The sequence below is a fragment of the Oncorhynchus kisutch genome, linkage group LG8, assembly GCF_002021735.2.
Source record: "Oncorhynchus kisutch isolate 150728-3 linkage group LG8, Okis_V2, whole genome shotgun sequence".
Taxonomy (NCBI): domain Eukaryota; kingdom Metazoa; phylum Chordata; class Actinopteri; order Salmoniformes; family Salmonidae; genus Oncorhynchus; species Oncorhynchus kisutch.
The window spans coordinates 55,009,079-55,021,909 of NC_034181.2; the positions used below are offsets into that span (position 1 = coordinate 55,009,079).

Consider the following 12,831-nt stretch of genomic DNA (forward strand, 5'->3'; position numbering starts at 1 on the left):
TATGGATTTGTTGTGGGTGTGTGGAATCTGTGGATATATCACCTCTTCCTCTCCCCCATCTGTGCTGCTCTCTGGCTGGGTTGTAGTGAGACGTTATTAACACAGGGACACCACTCCCCACTATTCAGTTTCCTAAACCTATTACTCTTCCCTACAGGACGATTGAAACTGTCTGTCTGAAGGCTCCAATGGATCCGGACCCTGACCCAGTCAGCCATTGGGCCTTCTGAACAGGAGGGTGTTAACCAGCACCTTGACCCACCAATAGGTTGTTCCCAAAGCAGAGAGTTTCTATCTCCTTCTGCTGATCTCACTCAGCCAATGTGTGAGAGAAACTGGATTAGACAAATGATCAGATTGAGAGAATGGTGACATTTCATTTATTGAGCTGTTTGAACAGCAGAGGGATGAAGAGGGGGATACGAACTTTGACCCTCGTGGAAGATCCATACCAAAACTCTGTCCCGATGCTCTAAAATGGCCTCCAAGTCTCCTTTTCTTCATTACCACTGATAGCTGACAGGAATGGATAGGTGTTCATTTTAGCCAGGACTGTTGTACAGCCCCCCATATCTTAACTACGTGTCCTCGTTTATACCCCTCAAGGAACACAACACCCCAGACTGCAAGTGACTACAGGACACACCTGTCTGTCTTCCACACCTGACTAGGGGCCAAAGTGGAGGAGCACCTGAGAGTAACACAGGCCCCTGTCCTAAAAACAACTCTCATAAAAATAAAAAAACTATACTCCTCACAGCCCAGAACAACTCCACCACACCTTCACCTTTGACCCTTCAACTGGGCCCGTGATCTATTCTCCCATTGGCCAATATATTGTCGGCCCCTCACAATAACGCCACACCCACACCCTTAAGTCCTAACCGATCCCTTAGTCCCATCATCCACTAACAGTATAGCCCTTTCAATCACAGTATTTCTGGGTAGAAATGCACTTTAAACAAGGCTGATACCTTCTTGATGTGTTTTAGAACAATGCTCCAGTTACAGATTATGATATGCATATACAGTATATATCTGTGTTTGAGATAAAACATTTTTTATCCCTTTAGACTCCATTGTGGGTTTTTTGGGGTGGGGGGGGTTACAAGGTCTCATGGTCTCCTTCCACACTTTCTCCCCCTCATCCAATCAGGGTACTCTACAGATATGGAGCTGGGCTTCTTTTGCCCTGTAGGACGCAAGCAATAAGAGACGTGAGTGCAGAGAGCGTTTAACTTCCTGTGTAGCCGTTTGTGTTTTAGATTAGATTTCTCCAGGGCAATACAGAGCAGCCACTGCATGGAAACGTTCATGTTGTCGTGTTTCTTGTACTGAGTGAATAAAGCTAGACGATTCAAACTCCCTGCCAGACAGGAAATGCCATTCCTGTTATTGGATGCTGCCTGTTGAAGTTGCCCAGAGGCACAGATCTAGGATTAGTTTCTTCTACCCAAATTCTAAGGTTATCCAATAGGGACACAACACAAAACTGACCCAAGATCTGCATCCAGGACAGCTTAATCCTACTCCCTCTGGCTGACCACAAGCAACCAATGACAACGGATCGCCTCACGGAACAGACACTGCTGCCCCTGAGGGAGTGATCAAGCTTGTGAACTGTATTTGAAAATGCATTGTGTAAATAGGAATGCTTTGTACATTTGATCAGCTGATCAATACATATCAGCTAATTGACCGTGTGTCTTCAATGTTAAACCAATGTTCCCTCCAATACCAGGATGTCCGAGGAACATTGAGGACACGCTGCATCGTGTTGGTTGTTGATGGATATCTCTACTTGCTTTTGTCTTTGTTGTGGAAACCTTCTGCGGCAGTCTTGATTTTGTACACCCTTTTTTAATAAACACTCAATACGAATTGAAACTCGGCTGTCCCTAACAGATGTTTGTTTCTAGTGGTTATATCTTTCGTCACCGTTTATTAAATGGTAGGTTGTATTACATCTACCCGGGACAATGCTCTTTGACCAACTGGTTCAGGATGGTTGCAGCCATTGAGTTGTATAGAGCAGGAGTTCCCACACTTTTTCACTAGCCCCCACCCCCGCAAGCGCAGTCACCTCGTCTATTTGGGGACAAGCGCTGTTCACACCTCGTTGGTTTTGAGAATTTTGCAGGTTTAAAACTTATTTCCTGCAATTCTACACATTTTGTCATGGGGTGCAAAGAAAATGTTGCAGTTTTAAAGCTAATTGTCTTGCAATTCTATTCATTTTGCCATGTCTAGTGTGATATGTGACAGAAAAATGTTTTAACTTTAGCTGATATGGGCTAGTTGAGCTGGACATTTCTGATAAGTTAGTGTGCTTTAACCACTGGGCTACCTGCCACATAGCTTAAGGTCGCTGGTTCAAATCCCTGAGCTGTAAGTTGCTCTGGGTGAATGTATGCAATGGCTAACATGAACAGAGGAACTGATAATGCACTACCTAATTTCAAAATTGCACCTTGTGCATTCTACTATTACTCTTGACAGTTCTTGAAGGTGGCGGTTTCTTCTCCTGCATGGAGTACAATTTGGTTAACAAAAAAATGTAGTGTCTTATTTGATCGATTAGTAGGACACGTGACATCCCGGCAAAACACTTTAAATAAATAAACCCTGCCTATTTCTACAATCTCTCTCAATGTTATTTTTAACCTAAAAGCATTTTTTTTCTCCCATGAATTAGCCCATTTTAACCGTGGTGCCTGTTGTTCAAATGTATCTGCCCTCTCATTGGCTAGAATGGTCCCGACTGCCTTCCAGTTTAAAACGTTAGAGTATCCATTTACATTGAGGCTTTCACACTGGAGTGGTGGATGGGCTAGCGCCTTTCAAACAGTACCTTCCCAACTAGCTAGAACAGTGCTGCTCTCTGTTGGGAGTGGAATTACACACATCTTAACAAGAGTTGTTCCTTATCAATTCCAGAAACATGCCTAAAACTAGACTTTATTTGAAAAACATGTTCTTTTAGCGTTAACAATACTTTCAAATAGTGCATCTAGGGTTGACATCTCAGGTACAGAATATTTAAGTAGAAATCAACACCGTGCACCTGAACACAGGTATTGCGGCTTTTAAAGGCGATATCCGTGTGAACATTACTTTTTTTAAAGCCGCAACGCCTATAACCCACGATCGGATTGAAACCTGGCCCTAGTCAGATCTGTGTGTCATAGGTGTTTTGTGTGCGTGGAAGAATTACGAAAAGTGTGTGTGTGTGCACTCATCTGTGGTGGGCAAGTTAAGGTTACAGAGGACATCATTTCTCTCACATACAGATTAAGGAATCATAAGTGCCCAGTGTTTAAATAGGAGAGCCGAGTCCCGCGCTCTGAGAACACAGCTACACAGTGAGTTCTAAAACATGGGCTTCTATCCCGCCCAGTCTCTGAGTCCACTGCTTCAGTCCATCCACACGCAGTGTGAATCTGGGATTGTCCCCTGATTTACCACTCAGGTGGATGACAGAATGCAGCCGTCAGTCAGACTTGAGTCCTCACAGCACAGTGGTCAGCCGTTGAGGAATCTGTGCGTGTCTCCAGTTGCATAGTCGACTGTCAGTAGTCCAGTGGCGCCATGAGCAGCTGCAGCTCTTTGAAGGCGCTGCCGTGGCGACCCACCTGGTCGGCCTTGTTCTTCACCAAGTCGCTGAGGTTCTTCAGCAGCTTGTAGCATGCCTTGCACTTCTGGTGGCTGGGCTCAAACACAAACCATTCATTCACAGTATGCAATGGAAATGGCCTGCCTCACTGTGGCAGAGTCTGACCTCTATCCAAAATGTATCAGTTTTTCCTTCAAGCAATATTGGATGAATACAGAGCTAGAACCCTTTGGAAAAAAATGGTTATTTAGTGATGGGTTACATGGTGTACCTCTCCAGGACCAGGATTAGTGATCATTGCTTTAACGTACAGTAAGTATGGTTAAAAGCACAAGCATGTTTAGGACTTAAATGGAGCTGAAACTCACCGTTCCTCCCGTGTTATATCCACTCCAACAGAGGGGGGCGCTGTCAGCGTGTCTGAGATGAGAGGCCAGAAACGCTTCAGGATCAGCTTCAGAGACGTGCAACCCGTCTGCATGTAACTGACCACACGGGGAGAGATGGGTTAATACACATTTATATATACACACACACACACACTTATCACTCGTCTCTGCTGTCTCACCTCTCATACTTGCTTTGCAGCAGCTCTTCAATCTGGGGCAGGATAGAGGTACACAGGTCCAGTTTCCATAGCGACCTGGGGGACAGGTCAAATGACTTAATGTCACTGTTAAGAAGGGGCATTCATGGTACTCTCAGTGAGAGTATACGTGTGGCCTCCTCAGCCAAATAAGATCTGCAGTCGTTTGTATGCGCGCACGCGTTTCAACATCCACTCACGGTTTGAGGTTAACGATGTTGAGGATGTCCACGACGATCGAGAGATCCTTCATCGAGACCGCAGAGTCCAAGGAGGTCTGAAGACAGAGCAGCAACCAATCACAACAACAACAAAAAACACCTTGGAGGCAGCCAGTAACATCTCTCCATACTTTCACGCCACAAACAGCTAACCAATCAAAACGGATTGTCCGTGTTTAACATTGAAAGTCAAGTGATATGAACATTGCTCACTACCCCATGCTCAAGATTCAGACAATGTTATCGGTGTGTTAGCGTTGTCTGCTAAGTGCCATACCTTGACGTCCCCGCTGCCCCACACGGCTCTGATGGTGTCCAGGTTCTTGTGTCGGCTGGTGAGCATCACACACATGGTTTCATGACCCTTTCTGATCTGGGCCAGAGCCTCGTCATCACCCAGCACACTGGGCCGGTTGTTACGAGCAGGCTAGGACAGAGATAGTTCAAACGTATATAACCTGGTAAATACACACACCTGTTCAAATCATACCTAAACCTACATAAAGTTAGGTGCCAATTGCATTTCTGTGCGCATGTGTTAAAACCTATTTAAAAAGCTGACCATCTTGTTTTTGTCATTTTTAGCACAATTTAACTAGGTGACTGGATCATTTGAGTGAATTTAAAACTGTACTGCTACTGTAGGTTCAATGTTGAGCTGATTTTACATGTTGATATAAATTAAATGACTTTGTGTTCCATTTCATTCTATACCCAGTTTATCTTATCTTGTGGTAGAGTAGAAAGTCCAAAGTTAAAGACAGTGGTGATGTCAGAGGCTAATAATAGGAGAACTGTACTATTCCACTCTGATCTACTGGCGCCGGCAGTACAGTTTAATTATTAATACACTTGAATTTAACCATACAAATTGAGATGTCTTTTGAGTGAAATTTCTCCATGGGAAATGAAACAAACAAGATTGTGTATGTTATGCATGTATATACACACACTCACAGGAAGGAAATCTCCCACGTTGAGTCCTATTGGTTCATTCCTGGAGGAGAGGATGACGCTGGGCTGGGGTTTGGCCTTCGCCATAGCAACGACCGGTGCGGGGGCTGGGTGGGGTGCAGGGGTGTGGTTAGTCGGCGGCCGTGCGGTTACCACTGGGATGGGACAGGGCGCCGTGGCAACCACGGTAGGCTCCACCCTCAGGATCGGAGTGGACGATCCCACTGGAAGGTTCTTCAACAGGCCGGGCTGCAGTGACGACACGCACACACACACACTAGAAACAAATCTAACACAGACCGAGACATTCCCACTCAAGCGTTACAAAAACACAAATCAGTCACACATATAACAGTGCAGCTAGTAGGTACAAACCTGCTGTCTGTCAGTCATAGGAGTCATGACCTCCACCAGCCCTTGGTTAGCCCTCACCACAAAACTCTCTGAGAGAAAAGAGAGAGAGAACTTGAATACGAGTGCCCGGAGTCCGGTGAAGCGGACCCAACATGCCCCTTGACAACGGGGGTTCGAGCTCCAGCTCGACCAACTGTCTGTGCCCTTCCTTTCTTTATCCATCTCCATTACATGTCTCCCATTCTGTTCTTCTATATAATAAATAAATAATAAAATACAACAAAAATAACTTGTAATATGAAACTCAGGACAGAAACACATCTTATACACACACACACACACACAACAGATCAATGTGATAGCTTTATCACAAACACCAATGTAATACTGTTCACACTAACGGCTTGACAGAAGGGACTCACCATCTTCTAAGGGGGCAGGGAAGGGCTCATTCTTTGGGGGGGTGCGAGCTGGAAGGGGGGGGGATGAGGAGACATTTAGTATGAAGTTCAAGAATGATTAAGACACTGCTAGATGTTGATGTAGTAATGCATGCATTCCGCTGTTAGTGTGAACACTGAATAGAAGGCAAAAAATATATAAGGTGTAATATCAGCCTACAGATGGCGCTCTTTGGCTGGAAGATCTCTTTGTAGTCCTCAGGGTTACGGATTTCGGCGGAGGACTCCTTCTCGTCCTCGCTGCTGGGGCTCCTCATCTCCCCCTCGGGACTCCGCCGCTCTGACTCAGAACTCTGCTTTACCCTGGAAGAGCACAGCCCAAATAGCCTGCTTAGCGATGCAACGGATTCTAACGGACGCGGTTTTGATGCCGTATTCGCTATATAACATATGCCATTTATCAGCGCGGATACATGTCAAATATGGGTGGTCCCGGGAATGGAAACCGTCTGGCATTGCAAGCGGCATCCTCAACCAACTCTGCTACAGTGGACCGCATGATTTGAACCGCTACGATTTGAATCAACTCATAGGGGATTTTGTTGAAACAGATTCTGTAGCATATAGGGCCAAATACTAAATCTGAGTTAAGCGCTCTCCCAGCTCACATTAGGGTTAGGATTCGCTCCATAGGAAGTAGGAATAGCGGCGTTTGGAAGTGGGCAGTACCTCTGTGTGCTGCAGGTGGTCAGGGGTCGCTCGTAGTTGCGTCGCAGCGTGGATCCTTTCGGGGAGGGCTCTGTGAGCGGCTGGTCGTCCTGGATTACGCCTTGGATCACAGAGCCAGACTTCTTCACCCGTGTCAGATCCACCACGTAGGACGAAACATTAGCCAGATTGTACGACACTCCAATCTTGGAGAGAGAGAGATGAGAGGGGGGAGGAGAAACAGAAAAACACAGGGGGCTTGGCTATTGGTAATATTAATAGCAACAGGTCCAGTGGCAGTAATGAATGTAAAATTGTCATGCTGACGCCACAGAACCACAAAGAATCCCTAATAGTCATTTAATAAGATCCCGATGGCTCTCACACGCACACACAAGGTTGCAGTAACACAGTAGTTACATAGTAATAGTAACATTAAAAAGAGTAACCCCCAAATCAACAACAACATGCACTTTTCCTACTAGCACTGACTTTGCTGATGACTATTTTGAGGAGAAAACGTACTTCACAATGACTGAAACGTGGTTGTCTCACCTGGCCATCTTAAGACGAACGCCGCTAACTGTAAGCCGTTCTGGATAAGTGTCTGCTAAACGACGCAAATGTAAAACATGTTAAAATAAAGTAACGTCATGCTCACACACCAGCTGGTGGTTGCAGATAGCCAGGTCTGCCACCTTGCCCCAGCCCACTGGCACCACATCAAAGCAGCGGTCGGGCTCCCAGCCATACACACGGAGAGAGTCCACAGCTCCACTGTACAGACAGCAGCCATCCAGGTTAAAGGCCAGACACCTGGAGAGAAGAGAGAGAGAAATGGGGGAGAGGGGAGGGGGGGGGATGCAGGGATAGTTTAGATACACGGTATAGAGTGTTAGTTGCATCTGAACTTCTAATATCGTGGTGTCCCGACCAACCAGACTTGTTAGTGGTCGAAGGAAGCCCTCACCTGACGGGTCCCATCTCTCCCCCTGAAGAGCCAATCATCTTGAACTTTTCCAGATCCCACAGTTTGATGGTCCTGTAGGGGGCAGACATACACACACAGATAAGAGCTGTGATGAAGCCAGTGGAAAACACAGCCACTCTTATAAGGCATTCCACTTTAGTGATGGAGTTGAAGCCATCGGGAACACAAATGTTCAGTTGCCTCATACGTATTTATTGACTATTTTTCACCCCAGAGTGTGTGGATACAACACCTGTCAGAGCTGCCTGACGCTAGCAGATACTCGTTGGGGTGGAACTGGATGATGTTGATGGCTCCTGTGTGTGCTGTGAACTCTGTGATCATCTTCCCTGCAGTCAGGTCCCACAGCTAGGACACACAGGTCAAAGGGCAATATGAGTTCCTGACTGGCACAGCTCGGAATATTATGAATCACATAAGCTGATCCCAGATCTGTGGCTATAGACGGAGAACTTCTATGCAGAGGGGTATACTACAAAGTGGGATCAATGAGTTAGCCAGCAGACTTTGATAAACAACCAGAAATAACTAGAACTTTCTTAATGAACCAGAACATCTCAATTTAGATATGTGTTTTTGGTTGTTGAGTCAATTAGGCCATGCCCATTTCAAGCTTCTTTTCCAAAAAAGTTGTGTCAGAATACTTAGCCAAGTTAGCTGGCTAACTCATTAATCCTGCTTTGTAGAAAACCCCTCTGAACATAAGGTTGAGAGTATACAATAGGGCTCTGCAAACCTGTTCCTGGAGAGCTACCCTCCTGTAGGCTTTCGCTCAAAACCCAGTTGTAACTAACCTGACTCAGCTTATCAACCAGCTAATTATTAGAATCAGTTGAGCTAGATTAGGATTGGAACGAAAACCTACAGGACGGCAGCTCTCCAGGAACTGGGTTGGAGAGCCCTGGTTTACAAACGGACCACAGTCATGTGAGATGAAAAACATGTGAAAGCAAGCTTCTGACAATGTGTAGGTGGGTTCATACCTTGATGGTGCTGTCATCACTAGCAGAGGCCAACCATTTCCCATCTGGACTGAAGGCCAGGCACTTCACTGCCTGAGTGTGACCCTGCACAAGCACATTATGCCAAATTAAATTGATAGATAACCACGGGCCCCCTACTTCTGTCCAGACGGTCAGTCCCCAGCCCCTCCTCCCCAGGCCAGATAAAATCGTGTTTACCGTCTCCCTGTAATCCCTGGCTTAGTCTTGGTGCTAGACATAGACACACAGCCATTACTGCTGATTAGCAGACCCATTCCCAACATAAGCAGCCAGCAGGCCGCTCAGAGACAGTGGGTGGGAGGACTTTAGCCGATAATTAACCTTGGTGCTCTTCAGTTTGGTATAAATTACACACGGGCGCAAGTCTTACCTTGTACCTGAACACACAGCCCTTTCTCCGTACATCCCACAGCTGAAAGAGAAAAACTCTGTTTAAGCACAATATCACATACCAATCCACATACAGTACCAGTCAAAAGTTTGGACACACCTATGCATTCAAGGGTTTTTCTTTATTATGATCATTTTATACATTGGGGAATAATAGTGAAGACATCAAAACTATGAAATAACACATATGGAATCATGTAGTAACCAAAAAAAAGTGTTAAACAAATCTAAATATATTTTAGATTCTTCAAAGTAGCCACCCTTTGCCTTGATGACAGCTTTAACCAGCTTCACCTGGAAAGCTTTTCGAACAGTCTTGAAGGAGTTCCTGCATATGCTGAGCACTTGTTGGCTGCTTTTCCTTCACTCTGCAGTCCAAATCATCCCAAACCATCTCAATTGGGTTGAGGTCAGGTGATTGTGGAGGCCAAGTCATCTGATGCAGCACTCCATCACTCTCCTTCTTGGTCAAATAGCCCTTACACAGCCTGGAGGTGTGTTTTGGGTCATTGTCCTGTTGAAAAACAAATGATAGTCCTACTAAGCACAAACCAGATAGGATGGCGTATCGCTGCAGAATGATGTGGTAGTCATGGTGGTTAAGTGTGCCTTGAATTGTAAATAAATCACAGACAGTGTCACCACCAAAGCACCATCACACCTCCTCCTCCATGCTTCACAGTGGGAACTACATATGCAGAGATCGTCCGTTCACCTACTCTTCGTCTCACAAAGACATGGCAGTTGGAACCAAAAATCTCAAATTTAAACTCATCAGACTAAAGGACAGATTTCCACCGGTCTAATTTCCATTGCTAGTGTTTCTTGCAAGTCTCTTCTTCTTACTGGTGTCCTTTGTAGTGGTTTCATTGAAGCAATTCAACCATGAAGGCCTGATTCACGCAGTCTCCTCTGAACAACTGTTGTCTCCCTTTGCTTATTTGAGCTGTTCTTGCCAAAATATGGACTTTTACAAAATAGGGTTATCTTCTGTATACCACCCCTACCTTGTCACAACACAACTGATTGGCTCTAATGTATTAAGAAGGAAAGAAATTCCACAAATGAACTTTAAACAAAGCACACCTGTTAATTGAAATGCATTCCAGGTGACTACCTCATGAACGCTGGTTGAGAGAATGCCAAAAGTGTGCAAAGCTGTCATCAAGGATTTTTTTATTTTTTTTATCTCAAATATATTTTGATGTGTTTACCACTTTTTTGTTTACTACATGGTTTCATATGTGTTATTTCATAGTGTTGATGTCTTCACTATTATTCTGCAATGTAGAAAATAGTAAAAATAAAGACAAACCCTGGAATGAGTAGGTGTGTCCAAACGTTTGACTGGTACTGTACATAGTAGAGTTCTTAACAACACTCAATCATGCAGCACACATACACACCTTGATGTTGGTGTCTATGGAACCAGATGCCAGGTATTCCCCAAACGGGTGGAAGTCCAAGCTACAGATATTGGCCTTGTGTCCCATTAGAGTTCTTAGGACTGGGATAAAATAGCAAAACATTGTTATGGCATTCTCAGAACTGGTAGCCTAGGTCTAGTTGACTCTAGTAGAAACACATCTCCACATCCCACACGCCTAACCTCCCCACACACACACAATATAGGAGAAATTCAGTCTCACTCTTTGCAGCCTCCAGGTCCCATACACGCAGTGATCCGGACTGTGAGCCAGCCACCACCTGCTCCTCAGAGTTATTAAACTTCACACACTCTACTGGGTTATTATGGCCTGTCAAACTCTGAGAAAGAGACAGGGAAAGAGGGAAAGAGAAAGGGAGAGGGGACGAGAAGGTGGGAGAGAGGTGTTACAGGCAGCAGAAATAAGCAGAGATCAAACTGTGCACACACACTTCTTCCCTAAAGGTCTGACTAGTCTGTACCATGATGCAGTTGGGTTTGCTGACTGCCCAGATGTTGACTCGGCAGTCCTCTCCCCCAGTGGCTAGCAGACGGCCGGAGTTCTTCCCCAGGGCCAAACACGCCACATTACTGGAGTGGGCTACAATCTCCTCTGGAACAAAAAAAAAAACATCCAGAACTCACCAGGATTAACCTCTGGGTCCATGAAACCAATAAGATTGTGGTCTGGACAGGGTGAGTGAAATGGAGACTACTCACGTAATCTCCATGATGTTTTGGTGGTGTTGGCCACAGCCATGGTGATTCTTAGGCGTCCAACACTCAAAGGAGTGTTGTTATTATTCACACAGAGCTAACTGCGTGAAGTGCGTGAGGTGTGTAGACTGTATGATGAGACCTTTAGCTTCTCTCCAATGAAAGAACAAGAGGCAAAGGGAAAATATTTTGTATCACAAATTGTTGATGGTGGCAGAAGAGACATATAAAATGTCAACTTCTCTGCTTCATGTCCCCTGTTGGCTTCTCTTGAAGCTGAGGGAGGATGCAAACAAAATAGAAACTGTTTAAACCAGCTAATTATTACACGATAGATAGTCGAATCTACGCTTTTGGCGTTAGCAAACTGGTTCGCTAGCAGGCTGTTAACTTAGCTAGCTAACGTTAGCTGGCTATGTACTGTTAACTTGCTTATACGACACAAACAAAGTAACGCTTTATTTCGGGCTGCAATTTAGGCACATGTCACAGTCACGCAAATACTTGTTAGCTAGCTAAGGCAGCTAGTAAACGCCATTTCGATGGTTAAACAGTTTGGTTGAACTTTATTAGCTAGCTAAATTAGCATAACGTGCTAACGTTAACAGCTCAATTAGCTATCTACTTAGATTGCTCGTCCTGGGCAGGGCAAAATATAATACAGAACATACCTGCATTTTAAGCTAATTGCCACCAGAATATCTCTAGCTATGATTGGTGAAAAGAGAATGGTTAAGACCGAAATCAGTAGCTAGCTAGTTGATGCCAACTACTAATCTGCTTTCTGTCTGGCTCCTTCAGTCCTTGTTGATTTCATGTTTGTGTGGCTGCTTGCGACCCAAGTCTACACTTGCAGCTTAGCAACCGGGCTTGCGATGAGATCACTTATTTACTTCCGGATGTCTGAAGTTCAGGGGACGCATGACTACTCAAAACCCGCACACAAAGCCTGAAAACTTGCAATTTTTTTTTTCAGCAGCAAAAAAAACTATTTTCCCATAACGTTGTAGAGGAACTTATGGATATCGACGTGACGTAACGACGAAATTAGAAGAAAAATAGTTTTTCCATCAACATTATAATTATTGGCAGCTATCGTGACTAATAAATGAATTTGAATAAACTCGCCACGTCGTTTTCCAACTCCCGAGTGGCGCACCGGTCTAAGGCACTGCATCTCAGTGCTAGAGGCGTCATCATGGACCCTGGTTCGATTCCAGGCTGTATCACAACAGGCGGTGTTTTGGGAGTCCCATCGGGCTGCGCACAATTGGCCCAGCGCCGTTAGGGTTTGTCCATGGTAGGCCGTGATTGTAAGTAAGAATTTGTTCTTAACTGACTTTCCTAGTTAAATAAAGATAATAGAATAAATAACTAGTTTAATTGTAAATAAATCCCTTATGTGCATAACTATAGATAAATCCGACAGGAGAGTTTGAGGGAAGAAAGTTGGACAAATGAAAGTT

General features: G+C 44.9%; 2 protein-coding genes across 24 annotated transcripts in view; one reads left to right on the plus strand and one right to left on the minus strand.

Annotated features, from left to right (window-relative positions):
* LOC109895558 (kinesin-like protein KIFC3) overlaps window positions 1-2,212 on the plus strand; it is a 67,650-nt gene extending 65,438 nt beyond the window's left edge. For 15 of the 19 annotated variants that reach the window (XM_031830599.1, XM_031830593.1, XM_031830583.1 and 12 more), the window contains one exon: window positions 158-1,367. In XM_031830599.1, the coding sequence (XP_031686459.1) occupies window positions 158-180 (23 nt within the window). In that variant the 3' untranslated portion in view covers window positions 181-1,367. Of the gene's footprint in view, window positions 1-157 lie in introns of all 19 variants that reach the window. The other 4 variants (XM_031830582.1, XM_031830586.1, XM_031830589.1 and 1 more) reach the window with 1 other exon arrangement.
* A 705-nt stretch (window positions 2,213-2,917) lies between these two features.
* Window positions 2,918-12,264, minus strand: LOC109895560 (katanin p80 WD40 repeat-containing subunit B1-like). Of its 5 annotated transcripts, none has more exons than XM_031830601.1 (20): window positions 12,037-12,264; window positions 11,369-11,641; window positions 11,131-11,261; window positions 10,872-10,989; window positions 10,629-10,729; window positions 9,203-9,244; window positions 8,812-8,895; window positions 8,061-8,176; window positions 7,808-7,879; window positions 7,503-7,653; window positions 6,859-7,043; window positions 6,350-6,492; window positions 6,151-6,198; window positions 5,750-5,979; window positions 5,378-5,623; window positions 4,698-4,847; window positions 4,400-4,476; window positions 4,182-4,256; window positions 3,982-4,098; window positions 2,918-3,705 (listed from the first exon to the last, which is right to left on the minus strand). In XM_031830601.1, exons 2-20 carry the CDS (start codon window positions 11,406-11,408, stop codon window positions 3,570-3,572), a joined length of 2,262 nt encoding a protein of 753 aa, XP_031686461.1. In that variant the 5' UTR covers window positions 11,409-11,641; window positions 12,037-12,264; the 3' UTR covers window positions 2,918-3,569. The 5 variants fall into 5 exon arrangements, with proteins under 5 accessions (XP_031686461.1, XP_020344930.1, XP_020344929.1 ...); XM_020489341.2 differs by having other exon boundaries at window positions 2,918-3,840; window positions 5,750-5,817; window positions 12,037-12,262; XM_020489340.2 differs by having other exon boundaries at window positions 5,750-5,817; window positions 11,369-11,513; window positions 12,037-12,258.
* Window positions 12,265-12,831: the final 567 nt, after the last annotated feature.